Source organism: Cheilinus undulatus, linkage group 13 (genome assembly GCF_018320785.1).
Source record: "Cheilinus undulatus linkage group 13, ASM1832078v1, whole genome shotgun sequence".
NCBI classification, from domain to species: Eukaryota; Metazoa; Chordata; class Actinopteri; order Labriformes; family Labridae; genus Cheilinus; species Cheilinus undulatus.
In genome coordinates this window covers 37,958,737-37,981,187 of record NC_054877.1, presented here as the reverse complement: position 1 = coordinate 37,981,187, position 22,451 = coordinate 37,958,737, and the positions used below count along the sequence as shown (strand labels likewise).

The following is a 22,451-nucleotide window of genomic DNA, read 5'->3' as shown; positions in this document are numbered from 1 at the left end:
AATGACTGTTAATGTCTACTGAATTATAAAGTCATAATCAAAAACATAAAAATCTTTATTCCAATGGTTCCTTCATATCCCTTAGTATTGCCGTCATTTTAAATACATACATTTATTTATCTCCCGAGCTCCTTTCACACATTCACACCTCTCCTGCAAATGTACCAACATTGTCCAGGACGGTTTATACAGAAACTCTAGGCAGAAAATCATCCATACATTATATTTGCTCCCTTCCCAGTGAAAATGAATCATCTTTAGTATTTTTATTGAGATCTCAATTTACATTTGTCATGATTTCAGGATGGCAATAATGGTTTAATCATTATAACTGATTTTTTTATTTCATTATTTTGAGATGACAGCTGTTTTATATCTGGATAATTTTCATTTGATTTATAAAATAAAACATGCTGATTACCAAGATAGGCCATACAATGACATGCCCTGCTGCCACTACCCACATGAAGATTGCCTCTATGTGCTGTGCTTTAACAACCCTGAGGAAAGGAAATGACTAAGTCAACTTTGGAAAATGAAATTAAAAAAAAAAAAAACATGTCCAGGAGCTTCCACTTCAAAATCTGTGCTCCTTCTGATGTCATAGTTGGTGTCATTATAAAAAATACCCACCCCATGTCTAATATCTACACCCATCACAATGGAGGCACCCAGCTGTACTCTTGTTGAACACCTCTGGGAAAAGATGGGAGGGTTAGAAGGCCTCATTTGCATTTACAGTAAATCACATTAAAACTCACTGTTTTGAGAAAGATTATTTAGATCTGGTTTATACAGGGTCAAAAACCTCCTCTGGAGCTTGATCTATATCATATTTTGACCAAAGCATTTGCACAGACTTTTAATTAAGATGACAGAGGACTGTGTTGAAAAGGGGAAAATGGACAGCATGTCACCCATAATACCTCTTTTTCTTATGTAGAAAGCTGACTGCATCTTATCTATACCAATGTGACCAAAACACCAGAATAAAAAGCAGAGACACGAGTCATTATTTAAGGCAAAGCTACCACCACCACACTGTATATGACCCAGTGCAATTTTATAATTCAGCAACATACTAGTATACACCAGACTGGACACTGACGGCATGACCAGTAAGGTGTATACCAGTATTTTTTCCCCAACATCAGGATTGCAGAGTATAATCCTGCATCTAAAGAAAACAACGGTATCCTCTTGAATAGATAAACTTTGTAAAGTGCTGGTTTGAATGTAAAGGCTCCTCAAAGTGACCAGTGAAGGGAGAGGGGTCTGGCTGCTGATCTCCACTGTCAGGCCCCCTCTAGGAGGCAGGTATTGCTGCAGCACAGAGACCTCTTGTGTCACACCCTCTCCTCTCGTACTCCATTCAATCTCGCTCCCTCGGTACATTGCTTTTACATTAACATCTACCCCGCCATAACCCTGACCCTTACTCTAACGGAGTATTTTTTTTTAAATCAACAATAGATGTAATCAGGCAAGGAATTTAGTTTCAGCCCAATATCACCATCAACTGTTGTTTAATGGTATAGCTTTCACAAGGGGTCTGACAGTGGAGGTCTGCAGGCACACTGTCTTCTCTTGAATAGAGGTGGACACTGCTGCTCTATTGACAAGACTTAGCTAAAAAATGACAGAAATAAACAGCAGGGGAGCAGGTTAAATCAATTTCTCTCCGGGAGACCCCCATAACTGCATCTTATATGTCAATGGCACATGTAATCTGGATTTCACAGTAAGTAAAATCTACAGATGTGTACCTGGAAGCTTCCACAGGTTTGCATGTGTTAAAGGTCACACATTTTACCCCTTTAAGACAAGTTTATTTTGGTTTTCAGAGGTCCCCAAAACATGCCTGTGAAGTTTGTTGCTGAAAAAACACTCCATTATTGGATTTTGCTTGTGTAAAAAACCCTCTGTTTCAGCCCTGCTCAGAACGAGCTGTTTCTGTGTCTTTAAGTGCTGATGAGCTGTCTGACTCCCCCCCTCTCAGGAAATGGATGTGGCTTTCCTGATCCATCAGGAGGGGAGGGTGGAACTTTCTTCCAAGCAGGGAGGGCCAACTGAACCTGGGGGTGGTGCTAACTCCCCATATGACATCATGAGGGGGGAAATCTGAGAACGGCTTGTTTCAGCACATTTTCTGAAAGACGGAGAAAGGAAAGGGGAGGAGGGGATTATCTGGTACTTGAGGGGATTGTGGACATGCCAGGGGCACATGTTTTTGTTAGAAAAGCCTGAAAAAGTGATTTTTGCATAGTATGTCCCCTTTAACGTAAAAGCCGGATGTGGCCCCTGATTTCAAGCAGGGTCTATGTTGACCAGTTGCTACTACAAAACCTGTGAGATGCTGGGGTGAAGTGAGCAGGTAATTCAAGATTTTCTCAAGGTAGCCATTTTCCTCCATCAGGCTCAGAGTTATCAGCTCACATGCTTCTATAATATCAAACTGCTGTTTAGTGGTTCATGTCAAATAAATTCAGAGCTCCTGCTCCCTGTAGTCCCTTGTTTTATGTTTCCATGGTTGTTGTATTGCTGAAAAGTCCTCATACATGCTGTAGTGATTCTGACCTGGAAACAGTCACCATAACGGAACAATCCCCTCCTACGTTCAAGGTACGTTCTACCTCAGGCTCCATCTCAACCAAATCAGACCAATTTCAGTTGTGAAGGTGTGTCCTCATATCATCCAGGAGTTCACAAGTGAAAGGGGCTAAACACAGAGTTTAAAAAGACATCCAAACATACTTGTACACATGGTGAACAAAGCTGATTTTTCAACCCTTCAATTTAGCACATCTGCAGAGTTGCTCCTGGTTCCAGTCAGCTCAAACATATTTGAGGATGATTTTCCTGGTGAGGGTGTACTTGGGCTCAGGCATTTGCTTATGGTTTAAAAAAACTCCTTTGCTGACCTCTCTATTAACTCGTGTCAGCACAGAGAGAAGATCGTCCATTTCTGGGCTGCAAAGAAAACAGCAGAAAGACATTAAATTAGACACCTTGTTTCATGCTGGGGTCATATTTAAATATAAATACTTAGGTCATTTAAGGAGGTGAGAGGTCTGCTTTGTTTGAGCTGATGTAAACCTTTAACTTCAAATGAAAAGTTGTTTATTATACTGTAAAAGAACAGTCAATTTTAGGACTGCACAATGATTGCAGCCAATGGAGGAGACCAGAGTTTGGCAGGCTGAAGTTTCAGTGTTAAATCTTCAAAAAGATAGATGCAGGCCTAATTATTTCCAAGAAGCAGATAAATATGAAATTTGAAATAGAATCACTGTCTGTTAAAGGCTCTCCTTTACTTTATTTGGCTAAGCAGGAAGGGCTGTACTTTATGAGATAATCCATGAGAAATTCAAGGCTGTAGGAGCTAGATTTGTCCACAGAAAATTAATCATTCTCAGCAGATGTCTTGGTTATAACAAGACTGATCTAGCAAAGCATTTTTGTGCTTATATGTGTTGTAAAATTTTGCTGCCATGCTATGATGGTGATGACAAGGGATTATCAGGAGGATCAATGAGAAGAATGATATTTCTAAAAGTAATAGCATGACTATCTGACGGAGTTGGTGTTTATAGGCTTTCAAAAAGAGATTTATATTTCCCTTTCACATTTATCTGCTTGCAGCATTCTGAAACCAGCCGCCTGTGACTTGACTGGCTGAACTGCTGGTGACTACATCAGATGGTTTGATTTGAGGTGCAACAGCTCGGTTCTGACTGCTTCGACTCTCACCAGCAATTTTCTAGAACCGTCTCATCCCATCGCAAATCATTGGTCTTACTGGGCTGAACCATGTCTGGAATCATCCTCACCTCTCTGCTGCTCTCTTAAGCTGCTTGCACAGCTCCTGGATGAAGATGGAGCCAGTGGCAGTGTGTCTGAATGACTTGCACTCCTGCACGGTGGCCATACCCAGCAGGAAATCAGCGTCCGCGGGCACCGTCTCCTCCGGCACACGGCCAGCGTCTTCTTCCAGGTGCTTCTGAATGTGCTGGCTCGCCTGTCTCGGTCTAGGGGGATGTGGCACAGCCCCCTCCTGGTAGCCGCTTCCCTGGCACGCTTGGATGAAGAAGATTTTGGGCTTTCCTGCCAAGCTGGGAACTCTCACACTGGTGAAGGGAAGCATAAGGTCTCGGATGAACACCTCCTGTTCATCAGTGCCAAAGACGGTTCCCTTTAATCCATGAGACAGCACGCACACCACCTGAGGACGAAGGCCGACAGGTTTATGACTGAAACAACTTGAAAAATGTTCACGATAACAAACCTTAGCTGTAGTTAAACACTGGATAGTCTGTGTGCAAGCAATTACACTTGAAGGTTAAAAAACATATATAACTCACTGTCTTTAAGAGATTTTAAAGAAACACAGTTGTTAAAAGTTTATTTATCATACCTTTACTTGTCTGTGCCCTGACTACAAATCTACAGCAGGATTCAAACTTTAAGTTTCAAATTGGAAGGCTTTTCAATACCACTCAGTAGGGATGCACCGAAATGAAAATTCTTGGCCGAAACCGAAAACCAAATAAAAAAAAGAAACCAAGGCCAAAAACCAAAAAACCCAAACAAATTATTATGCCAATTATTAGTGCCTTTGCATTTATGGCTATGACTGTGTACTAACCTCACTAAAATCAATTACAATTACATAAATTAATATTAATGCTTCTAAGAATAAATCAATTATAAAATTATGTAAATATTTATTAAGCACTGATATTCCAAGAATGCACAATATAAAATAAAATATTGTGCATTGTTGTTTTATTGCGAGAGTGGCCATCATAGATGTACTGTGTGCAGCCAGTCTTGTTTTATCTTGCAGAAATTTCTGATTGAAAAAGTGGACTCAGTGTTCAAAGAAATTAATACTGAAAATTGTGGGACAAGGCTCACCTATTCTATTTATCATTTATTATTTTTAGGCAATTAAATAAAGAAAATGACCATATGTGGGAAGCTCACCAAGGCATCGTCCTCAGAAAAATTCCTCTTGCTCAGATGTTGCACTTTCTGTTCCATGTCGTTTGCAGTCAGGTTGAGATAAACCACCACAGTGAAGCCAAGTTTTTCAAACAACTGGTGCAGGGCGTCTGCATTGTATAAAAAAGGGAAGAAAAAAACCTTAGAATGTAAAATTACATCATAGTAGAGGCTGCAGTCTGTATGGTTTTGGGTTTGAGCTGGAGGGTAACCAGTTCAAGTCCTTGTGTGAACCAAAGCATGGAAATTGGTCTGGTTGTCAAAGAAATACCAGTCCATTTCCTTGGTTCCTTTGGACAAGAAGCTGAACTCCTAACTGCTCAGGGTGCATTAAAAAGTTATTTAAGTTTCAAATGCTCTACATGTAAACTGCAAACAAATACGGATACCAAACTGAACCAGACCACCTATATGTTATTTAGAAACTTTCCGTGAGGGCCGTGTGCAGTTATGACCGCCCTATGATACACGTGGTGCACTTGGTGTAAATTTTATGCCTCTAAGTCAGTCGAAGCTAAGATGGACGTAGGAGATAAGACTGACTTTATTTAGGCACAGGTGGTGCACTTGACCCCAGGAGTACTGCTGTTCACTAGCTTTCTATTTGTACACTACCTTTGTGTTGTTAGCAAACTACCAAAATGACAAGACAACTTCAGTGTACATGTTATCATGCTTTAAGTAGATGTTGGTTCTGAAATGGAGAAATTCATACCCTCATCCATCTTGGACCCTCTTCGCCTTCCCATCCCCACTGGAAATTCCTCGTTGTTGAAGATCACACACAGACCACGCGGGTTATGATTCATGTCGTAATAATCCGCCTAAAGGTAAAAAATACAACCACAAAGTCAAATCTTCACATTACTTTTAATGACTCATAATGAAGAGTGATGTTAATGTGTAAATGATACCAGGTCATGAAGAGAAGGAGACTCTGTAATTGGATCTGAATCTGAGTACACACTCTCTCCTCCATCTGAAGAACAAAAACAGAGCACACTTGTATTTCTTATATGTGTCATAAAAATTAAACATGACAGTGGAACGTGTAGGGCACTCCTTAATCGATGACTGTGCCAATAGAAGAAGATGTCAGAGAGACTTACAGCTGGGCTGAGACTCAGTCACAGACAGAGAGGGCTGAACCAGCAAAGGATTGTTGTTGATCCTCTGTGGAAAGAAAAGAAAGTCCTCAGTAAACTGTCTCATTATTGGACCTACTGTTAAGCACATAGACATTCAGACACAGACATCTACCTGGTGATCCATGCTGACATGAGGAGGTACAACAGGCTCAGTTAATCCTGAAAGACAACAATCATTGACAAATGTTATCTACACCGTGTTCCACATTATTATGCAAACAACGTTTTTCTCTGATTTTCTAAATATCAATGCAAATGACAGTCATACTATTTTTCAAGTCATCAACAGTTAGAGTATATTTCAAATGTTTTTGAACAAACTTCATAATGATAACTATTATTTTTTTTTAAATAAAAACCTCAAAATGCATTTTTCCACGTTCCACATTATTAAGCAGGCCATAGGTTTCAGCAATATGGGAAAGTAAAAGGATCTCTCTGCTGCTGAAAAGTGTCAAATAGTGCAATGCCTTGGACAAGGAATGAAAACATTCGATATTTCAGGAAAAATTAAGCGTGAAACTCATGGTGTGGCCCCCATCCTCCCCTGATCTCAACCCTACTGGGAACCTTTGGAGCATCCTCAAGCTAAAGATCTATGAGGGTGAGAGGCAGTTCACATCAAAACAGCAGCTCTGGGAGGATATTCTGACATGCTGCAAAAAAAATTCTAGCAGAAACTCTCCAAAAACTCCCAAGTTCAATGGATGCAAGAATAGTGAAGGTGATATCAAAGAAGGGCTCCTATGTTAACATGGAACTTGTCCTGTTAAGATGTTTTTGATTGAAATAGCTTTGATTTCAGTAAATATGACCCCCTGATGCTGCAATTTCTACAAATGACCATTTTCAGTTCTTTACAACCTATAAAATGTTTTAAAAAGCTGTTGTGCTTAATAATGTGGAACAGTGCATTTTGAGGTTTTTATTTTTTTAAAAATAATATTTGTCATTATGAAGTTTGTTCAAAAACATTTGAATTATGTTCTAATGGCTGATGACTTGAAAAATATTCTGACTATCATTTGCATTAATATTTAGGAAAATCAGAGAAAAATATCATTTGCATAATAATGTGGAACACGGTGTAAATATTACATTTGATGCATTTGTGTGCTGAAGTTTGTTTGATACCTTGCATGTGGTGCTCTACCATCCTTGCCAGTTGTCGGTCAAGCTCCTGCAGTATTTTATGCAGCACATCAAGTTTTCGGTTTGACAGTAAACCAGCCCTTTCCATCTCAGCAAATAAGTCCAGTGCTGTCTGTAAGTAACAGAGGAGACTGAGGTGAAAAGCTCTCCTCATACAGAAATGAGGGTGATTGTTACTCCGTAAAATCTGGTAGAAGTACAAAAGTCCTTCGGCTCTGCTTGGTATTTATATCAACAAAAAATTCTAGCAATATATAAAATACATTTTAAAAGAATCAACTTCTTGGAGCAAAATTTTTTGTGTTTTGTTGCATATACACACATACAATAATGAAAGACTTACATATTAAACTAGTGACCAGAGCTAACAATATCAAGAAAGAGAAGAGTGGAGAAAAAACACTGCATGGACATCTTGGTAGTCAATTTGTTAATCACATCTGGCTCAAACTCTGACACACAAGAAGAAGGGATTAACTGTGGTAATTAATCAACAATTAATTAGGATAATTTTCAGCTTTAGTTCATAGACTGTATACACATGGCAGTCGCCATACTGGAAACTATATCTACAACAAACTTTCAGTCAACAGACAATGAGCTGAAGCAGAGGTGGGTCTAAAGCTTACTGGCAAATCACTACATTTAATCCACTTGTAAATCAATCAGCTGCATCCAAAATTATGCAAATTTATGCACAACTGGGTTTATGTGTGTTATTTTGGGTCTGGGAAGATCTTTTACTTCTTAAAGAAGTGCAGACTTAAGTTATGGATTTGATGACTTTAAATTCTCCTTGACAACATCATTAGGGACTTACTTACAACTTGTTTCACCATAAATGATTTTGACATTTAAAAAGTTCAAAAAGGTTAAAACGTGAAACTGAAATTGAAAAATCATGTTTTTAAAGGTAATTATATAAGAAAGAAAGTCAAAATGATGAGTTTAAAAGGTCAAAATCCAAAATAAAATTTGTAATCATAATATTAAAAGTCAAAATATGATTCATAATCTTAAATTGTGAGTGTAAAAGGTCAAACTATGGGATTATGAAGTCAAAGTATGGATTTGAATATATGAGATAAAACATAAAATAATTGATTAAAAAGGTCAAAACCTGAATTAAAAATCAGAATTATGAATCTTAAAGCTCAAAATCTTATATGAGAAGTCAAAATTATGAGTTGAAATGTTTAAAGCACAAAATAAAAAGTCAAAATCCTAAGTTTGAGTCCTAATTGTGAGATTCAAAATGGAAAATGTGAAATGAAAACACAATTAATTTCTTTTCCCACATTCCTGACTTCTTTTCTAAATATTTTTACTCCTTCCTTTTTCAGCTTTTGTGACTTAACAAGGATATCTTAAATCACCAAGGATAATTTACATTTTTATACCTGAGGAAATCTGCAGACCTCAGACTGATGAGCCAGTTATAAGAGAAATCTGAGATCATCTGTTCCATGGTCCGGATTCAGCCCCGGGTCTTGAGTTTGACACTCCTGCCTTAAAGCATTAATATCTTTGAAGGTACTGATGAATTCCTCAAATCAGGAAGTGTGTGTTATAGTAGAATGCTTAACAGTGTCACCAGTTAATCCAAAACCAATTCATCTGTGACACTGATCGAATACATCAGACCAACATAAATGACAAAAAGGTGATGTAAATAAAAACTTCTTGCTGTGTTTTGTTTATTTTGAGATTTAAAATAATGACATGAAATCAAGTATTTCATGATCATTTAAAACACAACTGAGTTTTTTTTTTTTTTAATTCTATAATTTTTTTTGTTACTGTAAATGACCTTTCACAGCCCACGTATTGTACCTATGGGGCCCACCAGAGGGCCCAGCCCCACATTTTGGGAAGCACTGCCTTAGATAATGTTGGCTTTATAGGAAGATTTAGTAAACTTAGATGCACAACAGTAAAATCAAAGAGGCTGAAAACTACGATGCTGAAAAAAGGGGCAAGTTAAGGGAAATGTAAGTTACTTCTTATTTGGTGAAGGACCAATTACTTTTCTAGGACTTGATATTCAAAGTTTAGGCAGTCTGACTTAACCCAAAACTTGTCTGTCTTTACATGGGACTTTGGGACTGCTAATTTGTGACTTTGGCCAGTGCTAATTACAACAGTCTTAAAAGTAACGCTGTTAAACACCAGTCAAAATTACAGCGTGTCCTTTGATTTTTTCGACAATAAAAATGTATCAATAATTTCCCACAATGCTTTGCCACATGGCAAAAGAGGCACAAAATGTGCACAACTACCAAACTTTATGGGTATGTTAGACCGCCGTATGATCATCAGTGCAAATTCTTTATTGGGCCTGATGCAAAAACGGTGTAAAAAGTGAGCCCTGATTGTGTGCAAATCCTGGTGCTATGAGTGTGTGCAATTCATTCTTCATGGAGCTGGGTCTTCATAGCTTTAATAAAAATATTTCACTGAGGTTGCAGATTACTGTAACAGCTGAGTAACAATGTTGGCTATGAGGTTTGTTGAAACTCAATAAAAAAAAGTGTTATTATAATATTTTTAGACCGCAAACTAATTTTCTTTTAAACCTGTTGGATGTTCAGCTTTTACTCAAAAGTCCATAAAGAGACGTTCTGTAACCATATCTAGTAGATCTATAGATGTTGGTGAGATCTCACCTTACACAACTCAAGTTTTCTTTTGTCCAGCTTGTTGTTCCGATCACCGTCCAGCAGAAACTTCATCTTCTCAAAGTTCTCCTGGGTGAAGTCCTGATAAATTTCATACAGCATCACCCTGATAGAAAGAACAGAGGCGTGGGAAAAAAGCAAATGAGCCAGCTATGGAAATCACATTGACTGTGTTGTAATTTTGCCATGCTGTTGAACCTCATAGTTGTAATAGATCTCACGTGTAAGCTGACAGCATGGGGGCTGCATCGGTTTCTTCTGGTCTCCTGCTGTCTGTCTCAAGCAGACTGAGGAGGTCTGCTCGACGGATTGTATCCAGTAGCTGAGAAAGAAAAAACTCGTTCTCCATCAGACCTTTCTCTTCTAGTTTCAGGAAAAGATCTTTAGCATCCCGGACCTGTGAGAGAACGACCAAAAGACACAAGAACAAACCCATAAGAATTCAATCAATGCAATCACTGACAACATGAGGGAAATTATGTTTAAAATACATCTGTTTCAGCAGGTAGACTTCATCTCACAAAATTCAGTCACCGCAGTTGAAGTACAGCTAAGAGCTGATTTTGTGGGAAATGACAGGAACTACCCGTCTGTCACTGCAGAAATCTTTACTCTAAAGCTGTTCGCTCTACGTAGAGACACTTCCCGGAGTTTCTGTTGTAAAATAAAGCGATACTGATGGACGCCCAGCTTGAAGAAGACAGTCTTGCCGTTGTCTCAACGGGGACTGAGGACGAAGACCAAGGAGAGGAGTTGAAAGCGTCGGACGAAGCTGTCGCATTCCTGTCCAGCATAGGTAAGATGTCTCTGTATAGATGCTGTAGGCTGGTGTAGAGTCTAGGGTCGCCCCCTATAGAAACTGCGTGGCTGCCTGAAAGTACCTGAAGCAACACCTGCTTTTGGCACTTCCAGTCACCACATATATTTGGCAACAACTGATTTATCTCATGAAAGCACTGAAATACGTGGAAAAAAGCTGTAAATATTACAGTGGTGTGAAAAATGATTTGCCTCCTTACTGACTCCTTTTTCATAGTTGTCACACTAAGATGTTTCAAATCATCAAACATCTTAGCCCCTTAAAGCCTGTTGTGACATTTGATACATACTTTTATGATACCTCTATGTAATCAATATGATCAATAAATTACTAAAAAAAATCTGAATACAATCTGATAATTTGCATTTGATAAAAATGCTCTCAAGTGGATGATCAGTTAACAAAAACACCTAATGTATCAAATAGATACAAAGGATACAAAAAATATAGGCTATGTGTCAAATTTTATAGAAATTTGGATTTTTTTTTATTTTAGTAGAAAGTGAAATAAACATTTCAGTTCCAAAAAAATGAGAATTTCTGGCTAGAATTTGTATGTAAAAGAAATTGGTCCTGGAAACATTATGGAATAATATCAAGTTTAACTTATTATTTGGTTGGAAGCTTGTAGAAAATTTCCACTGAGTTTTTTTTTTTTTTTTGGCTTAATATTTTATGCCTTTTATATCTAATATTTACCCACTCATATGGAGCACCCTAACAACCCCCAATTCACCAGAAAAATAAACATCTTATTACCATTTCTAGTTTTCCAAGTTCGTCTTGATTTTTTCTTTTCAGAGATCACGAAAAATATCATTACACAGGGGAACAAAGGATGAAAACTACACATTGACAATGCAACATCTTAATGTGGTGGAATTCTAAAGCCTATCTTAAAGTGTAACACTGACTTTTCCTCAGACATGGGCTTGGGAAAAGTGCAAAAAGTACAAAGTATATATGGTTTTTACCCCCTCTAGCCGTTTCTTGGTGACAACATCACGACACAAGAAGCACAGAGCCGCCACCTCAGAGGAATCCAGCTCCTCGTCTATACGGGACAGTTTCACCCTGTCCATGACGGACCCACTCCCACCAGCACGGACCAGAAGATCAGCTCACTGATCTATAGGTGGAGAGAGAGAAACAGTGGAGATAACTACTGTCCTTGTGTTAGGAAGCAAAAACAAAGGAATGAAAACTAACATTACACATTAAATGGTAGCACTTGAAAGGTTTACAAAAATGCCAGGAGAAAGGTCTATAAGTATTAAAAAGTGCCACTATTGCACTTTGAAGAACTGCCTTTTTTCCAAATAAAGGAAAAAAATGTTTTTTTGGAAAATATAAAGTTATTTTGAAGCAGTACAGTAAAAACTTCAGGTTTTGTGGATTTTATGCCCCTTAATATTTGAATATTTTGAGTTGAGGAACACACACTTAAAAACTATCATTATTCTTTACATTTTCTTTCAGCAGACTCAGGATACAAATTATATATATCATAAATGCAATCACAAATCGCAGTATTGTCAAGTGTAAAGAAGAGGCACATTATGCGGCACTTTCATGATCACTTTATTTAAAACCTTGATTTATTTCACATTTAGAAAATCGCATTGAACTCTTTCGTGTATTATGTAACGAAGTAATAATATTAACCTACGACTTTCTGATAAAGTTTGAATTGAATTACTCTCCTGCCAGTGAAACTGGTCTTTTTAAAATAATTAATTAATGTTTTATTCATATAATTTCGAACAATCCGTAACATATCGGAGCTGGTCAACAAATTAAAAAATAAAATAAATTGGAAAAAAACAAATAAGTGTAACTACATAAAATCTGTTAAATAAGCTATAAAGACAACATTAAAATATAGAGTGAAAATATAAAATAAGAATGACGTCACTGAAAACCCCCACAGTCACCGTGTTGACGGCTGTTTTCGTCAACACGTCACCCAAAAATATTTTGAAAAGACTAAAAACTCTTCAACACAAAAAAGGAAAAAAGTTACGTCAAATCATTTATCTTTTTCAAAAGAGGGAATAGACAAACTTTTGGGTCTCAACATTTACTCTAACATTACGTCAGTTACAGTAAGTTAGCTAGCGTTACCGTATATCTAACATCTACCCACAGTTTAGCAGTTAATTCACAGAGTTAAAACTTTCAACTTACCGCTTCCAACTTTCGTTCCAAGAGTGAAAACCCGCTAACCCTGTAATCTAGTAAAATCTTCTCCTTCTTTATATCAAAATTGTAAACTTTAAGTCTTCTTGTGGCTGAAACCTTCTTCCTCGAATCCCACCGGTGAACCCACTGAGCACTTCCGTTAGTTTCATTTTCAGTGGACATGAGAGCCCGCCGTTCGAACCTTCAAAATAAAAGAAGTTTGAGGAACATAAGAAGCGAAGAGGGATTAAGATATAACTGGCAGATTATTATTTGTTCGGATTAGGTAACAAGGTCGATATGTGCGGCTGCTGGAAATTTGATCTTTTATTGAGGAAGCTGTATCAAACTCTTTCAACATAAAAAATGTTACAATTTTATTTTGAAAAATCATTTACTGCCTCCTTTTTGAGGTTACCTGTGACTTGAAGAACATTAAAGCTCCAAAAATAGATTAGAAGGGGTTACCAAACTAATTGAAAACAACATGCATATTTCATCTCATTTTTATTTGTTCTGGTCATGGTAAAGTTCAATTTTTTTTGTCAAAGAAATAATTCAGAACTCCATTACATTGCACGTCCAGAGAGGAGCAGGGGGAAGAAAAAAATCTAATTTAACCTGCCCCTCACTCGAAACACAAGTGTTTAACTGCTGCTCTGCCAAATTACAGTTAAACCATTATTACGGTAACATTCAATGAGATACAGAAGCAGTTCCAAAGACGTTGCCCTCGAAAGTAATATAAGACAAAAAACGACACGCTGGTGACCAGGTTCGTTCTATGGTCCTTATGCTCGGTACTAAGAACAAACAACTTCTGCGAATACAACACGGAGCTTTTTCTTAGCAAATGTAGCCTATGTTTTCTTTGTTAAGCCAATGGCAGATCTTTAGTTGGAAAAGCTTCAGATTCGGCTGCGCACGTACAACAGACATTGCGGTACTGCCGCGTCGTTGCCATAACAACTCTGATTCGTTCATCTGCTTTTCTGTAGATGAAAAAGGACCGCAGTTGAAGTACAGCTAAGAGCTGATTTTGTGGGAAATGACAGGAACTACCCGTCTGTCACTGCAGAGATCTTTACTCTAAAGCTGTTCGCTCTACGTAGAGACACTTCCGGGAGTTTCTGTTGTAAAATAAAGCGATACTGATGGACGCCCGGCTTGAAGAAGACAGTCTTGCCGTTGTCTCAACGGGGACTGAGGACGAAGACCAAGGAGAGGAGTTGAAAGCGTCGGACGAAGCTGTCGCATTCCTGTCAAGCATAGGTAAGATGTCTCTGTATAGATGCTGTAGGCTGGTGTAGAGTCTAGGGTCACCCCCCTATAGAAACTGCGTGGCTGCCTGAAAGTACCTGAAGCAACACCTGCTTTTGGCACTTCGAGTTGCCACATATATTTGGCAACAACTGATTTATCTCATGAAAGCACTGAAGTACGTGGAAAAAAAGCTGTAAATATTAGTGGTGTGAAAAATGATTAACCTCCTTACTGACTCCTTTTTCTTAGTTGTCACACTAAGATGTTTCAAATCATCAAACATCTTAGCCCCTTAAAGCCTGTTGTGACATTTGATACATACTTTTATGATACCTCTATGTAATCAATATGATCAATAAATTACTAAAAAACAATCTGAATACAATCTGATAATTTGCATTTGATAAAAATGCTCTCAAGTGGATGATCAGTTAACAAAAAACACCTAATGTATCAAATAGATACAAAAGATACAAAAAATATAGGCTATATGTCAAATTTTATGGAAATTTGGATTTTTTTTTTATTTTAGTAGAAAGTGAAATAAACATTTCAGTTCCAAAAAAAAAAGAGAATTTCTGGCTATAATTTGTATATTCAGGCTTTAAAGGGTTAATATAAGACAAAGATAACCCAAGTAAGAACAAAATGCAAAATTTAAATTACGATTTAATTTATTAAGGGAAAACATAATCCAAACCTACCTGGCCCTTTGTGGAAAAAGAAACGGCTCCTTAAAGCCAATAACTGGTTGTGCCATCCTTGGTGGCAACAACTACAAGTGTTTGCAGTAACTGGAAATGAATCTTTCACATCACTGTTGAGGAATACTGGCCCACTGTTCTAACAGAATTGTTCCAATTAGCCATACTGGAGGGTTTTTGAGCATGAACGGCCTGTTTAAGGTCATGCTACAGCATCTCAATCAGAATGAAGTCCAGACTTTGGGTCACGAACTGAGGGCCAGACACTCTTCTTCAGGATTTTCAACTAGAGAGCAGAATTTATGGTTCCATTAATTATGGCAAGTGGTCCAGGTCCTGAAGCAGCAAAGCAGCCCAGACCATCATACTACCACCCCTATGTTTGACTGTTGGTATGATGTTCTTTTGTCAAATGCTGTTAGTTTTACACCAGATGTAACAGAACACATGCCTTCCAAAAAGTTCAACTTTTGTCTCATCAGTCCACAGGATATTTTTCCACAAGTCTCGGGGATCATCAAGACATTTTTAATTAAATGTTAGACGAGCCTTTGTGTTCTTTTTGGTCAGCTGTGGTTTTGGCCTTGGAACTCTCCCGTGGATACCCATTTTGCCCAGTCTCTTTCTTATTGTTGAATCTTGAACACTGACTTTATCTGAGTCAAGTGAGGCCTGCAGGTCTTTAGATGTTGTTCTGGATGAGTTGTTGATGTGTAATTTTGGTAGGCCAGCCACTTCTGGGAAGGTTCATCACTGTTCCAAGTTTTCTCCATTTGTGGATAATGTCTCTCACCATGGTTTGCTGGAGTCCAAAAGCCTTAGAAATTGCTTTGTAACCCTTTTCAGACTGATAGATGTCAATGACGTTTCTCATCTGTTCTTGAACCCTGAAATGTGGATGAATTATAATAATCTTGTAAAGAGAAGGAGGACAGAATTCCTCCAGAGCGATGTGAAAGACTTGTGAGCAGTTATCACAAATGCTTGCCCGCAGTTGTGGCCGCCAAGGGGGGCACAAGCAGTTATTAGGTTTAGGGGGGGGATTACTTTTTCACATAGGACCAGGTAGGTTTGGGTGGCTTTTTCACTCAATATATGAAATAGTAATTTAAAAACTGCATTTTGGGTTTACTCTAGCTATCTTTGTCTACTATTAAGAGGTTTGATGATTTGAAGAAATCAGGAAGGAAGTAAATACTTCTTCACTGCTTTGTCCATAAATTTTTCCAGTATGGCTAAATTTACGGATATTTTCTCTCAGAGCCTGCAGAGCTGCAGAAATGTGTGTTTGCAGACTCTCTGGTGACTGTGTCAGAGGGTGGCAGAGACCTGGGGAAGTTTACAGTCACAGTGGAGTTTGCATGCAGGGGCCAGCAGCCATGTATGCTGCTGCATGCTCAGAGCCAGGGAGCCATTGATGACTGCCCCTGTGGAACTACAGTGACAGGTTAGGAGAGAGTCACAGATAAGTCAATCTCAGTTCTGTTTATATATTGATCCTCATTTTTTTTACTTGTTAATATTTCAGCCTACCTAACAACAGACCTGGAGGTGCTGGAGGAAGATTACCATGAGTATGTTGAGGTGAGTCTTGGTGAGAAGGTGAGAAAGTTTATCATGTTGTCTTTCATTTTCAGACAAATATTCACTATCTAACAGTGCCGATTCATCATACAGTACTGGATACTTTGTTCATTTACATACTTGGTTTTTGCAAGAGATTGACAGCTTATTTGTCAGTAATTTTTCTTGTTTGAAGCACAAAAGCTTAAGGTGAGTTCTCAAAGCTCGGCGTTAAACTGTGGAACCTGAGGCATCAGTTAGCTAGCTGAGCAAATCTGTGAGAGCCAGTGGTCTTGTCCAGATATTGTGAAGACTGATGAACATCCAGTAAAAGATGGTCATAAGTCTTTACCATGCCACGAGTTTATCACAGCAATGACTGCAGAAACATGTTGATAGATTATATCCCAATAATCTAGGACTGTGAGAGACTAATCAAATTGATTTTTGCAATAATTAAGCAGACGTCACTGTTACTCCCGCCTCATCTGGACTGCTCACTTTCTGTGCATTTTTTAATTACTGAAGTGGGCGGAGTTAGCTTTGAGTTGGGGGTTCACTTACACTTTAAAGTAGGATAGCAATGTTAAAAAATCATAAAAAATAACTTAAATGTAAGTTGAGCCTTTGTGTTCTTTTTGGTCAGTGGAGGTTTTGGCCTTGGTTGGGATTTGGTGTAAACACAGTCACCTCTTGGTTGGATGCCTGTCTAATTTAGGAGTTTAGCCTCTTTCTGTAAAGTAAAAATCTTTACTTTAGGTTTGTTATATGACAGATCACTGTGTTATGAACGTACAGGGCAAATTTCAGTTATTAAAAAACATCTCTAAGTTTATAAAATTAAGCTTCAAAATCATGAAAAGTGAGGCAGTACAATCTGCCTGAGGAAGGTGTGGGCGTGTTTGTCAAATGAGCTGAAGCCCCGCCCACTCACAGGAAGTGCTATCCTCTCAAATTTTAAAAAATGCTTCTGATCAGAGCTTAGTTGCCTGTGCCAGAGCAGAGAGACAGACATTGGGGGTTGAATTTACTGTTTTCTGGCACAAGTCTCTCTGTTATGATACTTTTAATGACCCATAGACCACAGCCAGACATTCAATTCCAGCTTGGATGTCACTGTTTCTTTCTATTGTCTTTATTTATTGTGACTCTGTTTTCAGCTTGAAGGCCACAGTTTAGACAAAAGGTGTCACATGGTGCAGCGTGATGACCAGATGGTAATCGATAAAGTTACCGTTGCAGGAGAGGTGAGAGACAAGAAATTAAGGCCTTTTTTTTGGCTATACCTTTCAGGTATTTTTGTGTAGCTTAATTTTTCAGTCATTTTCAGTCTTTGTAGCATTCTTGCTTGACATTAAAAAAAAACATACTGTTTTTGAATACAGTTAATTGTTTCATTTTAACAGGAGGTGACAAAGGAGAGTGTTTCCTACCCCATGTCAGTCCTCAGTGGTTTAGTAACCGAGGGTTCAAGCCTGCTGCTGAAGCGTCTGATCAACCTGAGAAAGAAAGTGCCAGAAAACATGACCTTCATTTCTTTGGAAGAGAGACTGCACATCATCCACACCACATTTGTGAGTCAGTCCGCCAGTAAAATATTCTTTTGGTCCTGTTTTGTTCTGAGAAGTTAAACTCTGATTGACTGTAACTGTGGTCAGAGCGGTCTGGGTGTGAAGCAGCTGGAGGTCGGAGTGGACACAGTGGAGGTGTTTGGGGTGGAGAGGACAGTTCATTCAGTGGAGAACAGCCCCATCACCTGGCAGAGCTACTTCCTTGCTGATGGGTAAACAAATGTCTTTATCCCTTGAATTTCTTGTCCTTGTTTATGAGTCACACAGGCTACATTGTGATCAAACAGGATACAACTTTCAAGATCAAAATAACTTGTCAGTGGCTAGAAAAAAAAAATCATATGAAAAGGAAAAAAGAGAGAAATTTTTGGTCCTCTGTTTGCCTCACAACTCTTTTACCATCAGTATCAGATTAGATTGGTCAAGTGTTTGCTCATTGTAGTGAAACTTTAAAAAAAATCTGAAGTGGTTTAAAACAATACTAGCTGCAATTTTACATGATGAAATTACATTGCTGATGTGAAGCTTGCATTGACTTGGTACATACTGGAAAAAATGATTTTGTGCAAATTATTTGCATGAGAGAAACACCCCTGGTAAGCAAGGGCATTAATTCAGAAAATCACTTCGCACCTCATGTGAATAGAAAGGTGCATGAGAATTCACCTCTGAGATATTTGCCATTCACATCGTCTATTTGCGTTGTCCTTGATTTTAAGAGGCCTTAAGACAAAGAAAATAACAAACAAAATGTAGAAATCCTGTTAGAAAACTGAACTTAAAAGCAGATTAAAAAACTAACCAAAATTGTATTGTGTGCTTACAAAACTAATCAAATAAAATAGGATTAGGAAAAAAAAATCTTTATTTTAGTCTTCGGCAAAAGCATACTAATTGGCATTTGCCGTACGCCCTGGAGAGTATAAAATGGACTGATATAATCAGAGAAGACTTCACACAATGGCAGTTTTAGGTCTTACATTTTTTCAGATATCAAATTTCAGGCTACCTTAGACACTTATCTACATCCTCCATTAATGCAAACATCATGGCTTCATGCTTTGAAGGTGCTTTCATGAAATAAAACAACTGCTCATATGTTTATTGATCAGGCATTTAGCGAGCAGAGTGCAGGTTGGATCTCCAGTCACCATGAGGCTTCTGCAGCTGCCTTCAAAGCTACAAAAAGGTTATTATTCACACTTACATAGAAGATACTTTAATCAGTCATCAGGATCATTTATGTTGTCTTTATGTTTGTGTTTTCACTTGTGTTAGGTTTTGAGAAGATCCCATTGGTTTGGGAAGAAGACATGCAGATGTGCTCCAAGTTTTTGGACAGAAAGGTAATAATGTTGACATTCATATATGATTTTTCAAAAAGTCACTCTTGAATACTGATTGATGATAAAATTAAACTGACCAGGATGGATTTCAGATTTCTTTATCTCATGTTCTCCACTATTTAGACTTTCACTTTTAGATACATTTTAGAGATAAAACTCCGCAACTATCCCCCCTGTCAAATAACTCAATATTACTGAGAAGAGTGACTTAAGCAGGATATGTTTAAGTGCATGTTTTGTTTCACTGTGACAGGAGGAATTAAAAGCTGACCATGCCTCGTACCTCAGACAGCATCCAGAGATCCGTGCACTCATATCCGACTTCCTGCAGTTCTTGCTGCTGAGAAAACCTGATGATGTCATCCAGTTTGCCCGAGACTACTTTCTCCCGTTTGCCTCCAGCTATTCTGCAGAGCCAAGCCTGAAAGCACCATCACTCTGAAAGCAAACAAATGCACATCTGACCTGTTTGGAACACTCTTTGTATAGATTTCTGTTAATTTGTCATACTCACAAGTTTAACACTTGAATATTGTTCTCTTCTTATCTTTAGCGACAGATACGTATTGGTATAAAAATATTTTTTGGGGTGATTAACAGTGGCTTTTAAACCTCAAACTTCACCTATTCTGTGTGATCTTGCTATCATACACTTTATAGAGCTGAATAAAGATTTTTTTTGTACTTTGTAGTTTTATTTTGGGATACTGTTTTTTTTTTGTGACACGGCAGAGTATCTATAGTAGTTCTTGACAATTTCAAGCACCTGTAAAGAACTATTGGTATGTGTTCATTTTGGGGGCCCCATGGACATGATATGACTTTTTTACTTGAGGTGCAAGGTCAGGGAGTTAGGCCCGCCCACTGTGACTGGATTGGTTCACATTTGGATTTGAGCCAGTGCTAACTTTCATTGTGATTGGAAGCAGCGATGCAGAGATCCACTAGCAGGAATAGGACATCATGAAGGATATTTATGACTGTTACGTGCCATGTTAAGTCTATTTACTTATTTAATCATTTTAAAAACATTTCAATGTTACACTTTGAAATGGAATTATATGACCTGGTGACATATGATTTAGCACCCCGATGTCTTTTTATTGTGTCCTTACATGGCAACCTGTCTGGCATCATCAGCTAACCATCATCTACACTGCTTTCTTGGCTGTGTCCATAGTCTGTTACACCATTAGGCAAAGGTCCGCAACTACCTGGGGCCTCTTGCGTCAAGGGGCTCTTAAAATATAGCCATTTAAAGTAAGGCATTTTTTTAGATATATTAGAATGAGATGCAAGTTAATTTATTGTTTTTAATTATTGAAAACTGCAAGCAAACTCTTTTACTCAAAATTTCACAAATTTGTTGGCAACTTTGCGAAAGTGGGTGAAATGGCAAGATGCAAAGATGTCCCCTAACACCTCATCATTTCTATCCACTTCTCCAAATGTTGCCAACATATTTGTGCAATTTAGATAATGCCATCACCTGACACACCAGATCAACTGTTTCATATATCTATTGCACGGATAAATTTCACATTCAACTGGGAAAGCTCCCATAGAAGGCATTAGGGAAGGGCAGGACTTTTCAATAAATTCTCTGAAATTGATTTAATGTTCTGCTTGTCACATTCATGACAGGCCAATCTTAGCGACAAGACAAAATGATGTATGCATGCGTTTCTCCTGAGCTGTCAGGTAACCGCAGCCGTAGTTGTGAATGATGGAGCTCATCGGTGGATAAAACATGGTTGCTCGGGAGACGTGCAAACACATCGCTGCCAAGACACTTTTGGTGTGACTCTTATTTCTTGTATCGAAAGAAAATGCGGTCAAGTTCCAATTAAACTGCAACTTTCCTACAGCTGCATCGGCCATAACTATCACAAACCCATGCTGAAGCAAGCAGGGAAAAGAGCAAAAACATCTATTATGCATGAAAAGCTTTCAGTGTGGCTCTCTGCCTTTGTTAGGAATGTTGTCCAGTTCTGACAAAAACACAGCTGACGCTACGTCTGAGCTAATCACTCCACTGTCAGCCACTGCATACCCACTCACAGGACAACTCTGAGCAGCTATTTATTACTGCACCTTAAGAATAGGTTGGTATCATAAATGCTTATGAGGAAATATTACATTTTACATAAACGGATGGATAAATGTTATCGTCAATACTCTTTCATTTTTAAATCACAAGGTGGAGTCACACAATAAAGTAGTATTAAAAGCAGTAGGTCTCATTATGAAAACAACTAACACAGTGACTATAGGCCTAAGGATTGTTCATGGTTTATGTTGTAGATTAGTTGAAGGATATATTGCTTTTTTTTCAAAAAAAAAGGAACAAGTTGCTGACCTTTAAAGAAATACTGACAACAGTTTAGACCGGCCCATTTAAAAATTATCTTTATCTATTTATCTTATCTGTAAATTTAAGACAGGTTATTTTTTGGGAAATTGAAGAAAACAAGATCATGCTGATCAAATTATTCATCCATTTATCAGTCTAGTAACTGACATTTGATATTTTTTCGTTTTTGTTTGAGTTGATGATGCTTATAAAAAGGGAGCCCAAGTCACATTCATCTGGTAGGTATTCTATATATATCTATAGTTATCTGGTCGGGCACGGAGACTCCTCCCTATGGTTTCACAGGACAGCTCAATGTTCAACCAGGCCGATAGGCCGACCGTTTTCTACCTGTGAGCGCTCCCTGTCAGCGGTCAGCCCTGTTTCGGAGTTTTTAAAGGTAAAAATGTACAACTGTCGCTCATATAGTCCTTATTCACTTTAGATAAACTAATTCGAATAAATATGAAACTCGTAGTAAACGTGTTTTATTTTACTTTGAAGGTTCTAAAGGTTAGCTCTCATGCCCACTTTAAATGAAACTACCGGAAGTGTTAGTGCGGTGCCTTCACCGGTGGGATGTAACGAAGGGCAATATAAGAAAACTTAAGTTTTCAATTTTGAAATCAAAGAGGAGAAAGTTGTTCTCAATTACTGATATAACATGT

General features: G+C 38.1%; 2 protein-coding genes across 2 annotated transcripts; one reads left to right on the top strand and one right to left on the bottom strand.

Moving 5' to 3' along the window:
* Window positions 1-2,032: 2,032 nt before the first annotated feature.
* LOC121520520 (caspase-8-like) lies at window positions 2,033-13,123 on the bottom strand. The gene is made up of 12 exons (XM_041804006.1): window positions 12,990-13,123; window positions 11,777-11,931; window positions 10,204-10,379; window positions 9,971-10,088; window positions 7,287-7,416; window positions 6,265-6,311; window positions 6,114-6,177; window positions 5,919-5,983; window positions 5,720-5,828; window positions 4,987-5,114; window positions 3,831-4,222; window positions 2,033-2,970 (listed from the first exon to the last, which is right to left on the bottom strand). Exons 2-12 carry the CDS (start codon window positions 11,882-11,884, stop codon window positions 2,835-2,837), a joined length of 1,473 nt encoding a protein of 490 aa, XP_041659940.1. The 5' UTR covers window positions 11,885-11,931; window positions 12,990-13,123; the 3' UTR covers window positions 2,033-2,834.
* A 1,014-nt stretch (window positions 13,124-14,137) lies between these two features.
* LOC121520645 (ciliogenesis associated TTC17 interacting protein) lies at window positions 14,138-20,011 on the top strand. Its single transcript, XM_041804202.1, has 9 exons — window positions 14,138-14,255; window positions 16,212-16,397; window positions 16,479-16,534; window positions 17,674-17,760; window positions 17,920-18,087; window positions 18,172-18,296; window positions 19,197-19,273; window positions 19,363-19,430; window positions 19,684-20,011. Exons 1-9 carry the CDS (start codon window positions 14,138-14,140, stop codon window positions 19,870-19,872), a joined length of 1,074 nt encoding a protein of 357 aa, XP_041660136.1. The 3' UTR covers window positions 19,873-20,011.
* Window positions 20,012-22,451: the final 2,440 nt, after the last annotated feature.

What these genes read in the sequence shown, in the direction of transcription:
- LOC121520520 (XM_041804006.1), bottom strand. Translation starts at nt 11,884, where the DNA reads ATGGACAGGGTGAAACTGTCCCGTATAGACGAGGAGCTGGATTCCTCT. An exon ending in GGTAGAGCACCACATGCAAG is followed by an intron (nt 6,312 to 7,286) that starts GTATCAAACAAA and finishes GTTGTCTTTCAG; the next exon opens with GATTAACTGAGCCTGTTGTA. An exon ending in CTCCTTCTCTTCATGACCTG is followed by an intron (nt 5,829 to 5,918) that starts GTATCATTTACA and finishes TTTTACCTTTAG; the next exon opens with GCGGATTATTACGACATGAA.
- LOC121520645 (XM_041804202.1), top strand. Translation starts at nt 14,138, where the DNA reads ATGGACGCCCGGCTTGAAGAAGACAGTCTTGCCGTTGTCTCAACGGGG. An exon ending in AGCTACTTCCTTGCTGATGG is followed by an intron (nt 18,297 to 19,196) that starts GTAAACAAATGT and finishes TTTATTGATCAG; the next exon opens with GCATTTAGCGAGCAGAGTGC. An exon ending in CCAAGTTTTTGGACAGAAAG is followed by an intron (nt 19,431 to 19,683) that starts GTAATAATGTTG and finishes TCACTGTGACAG; the next exon opens with GAGGAATTAAAAGCTGACCA.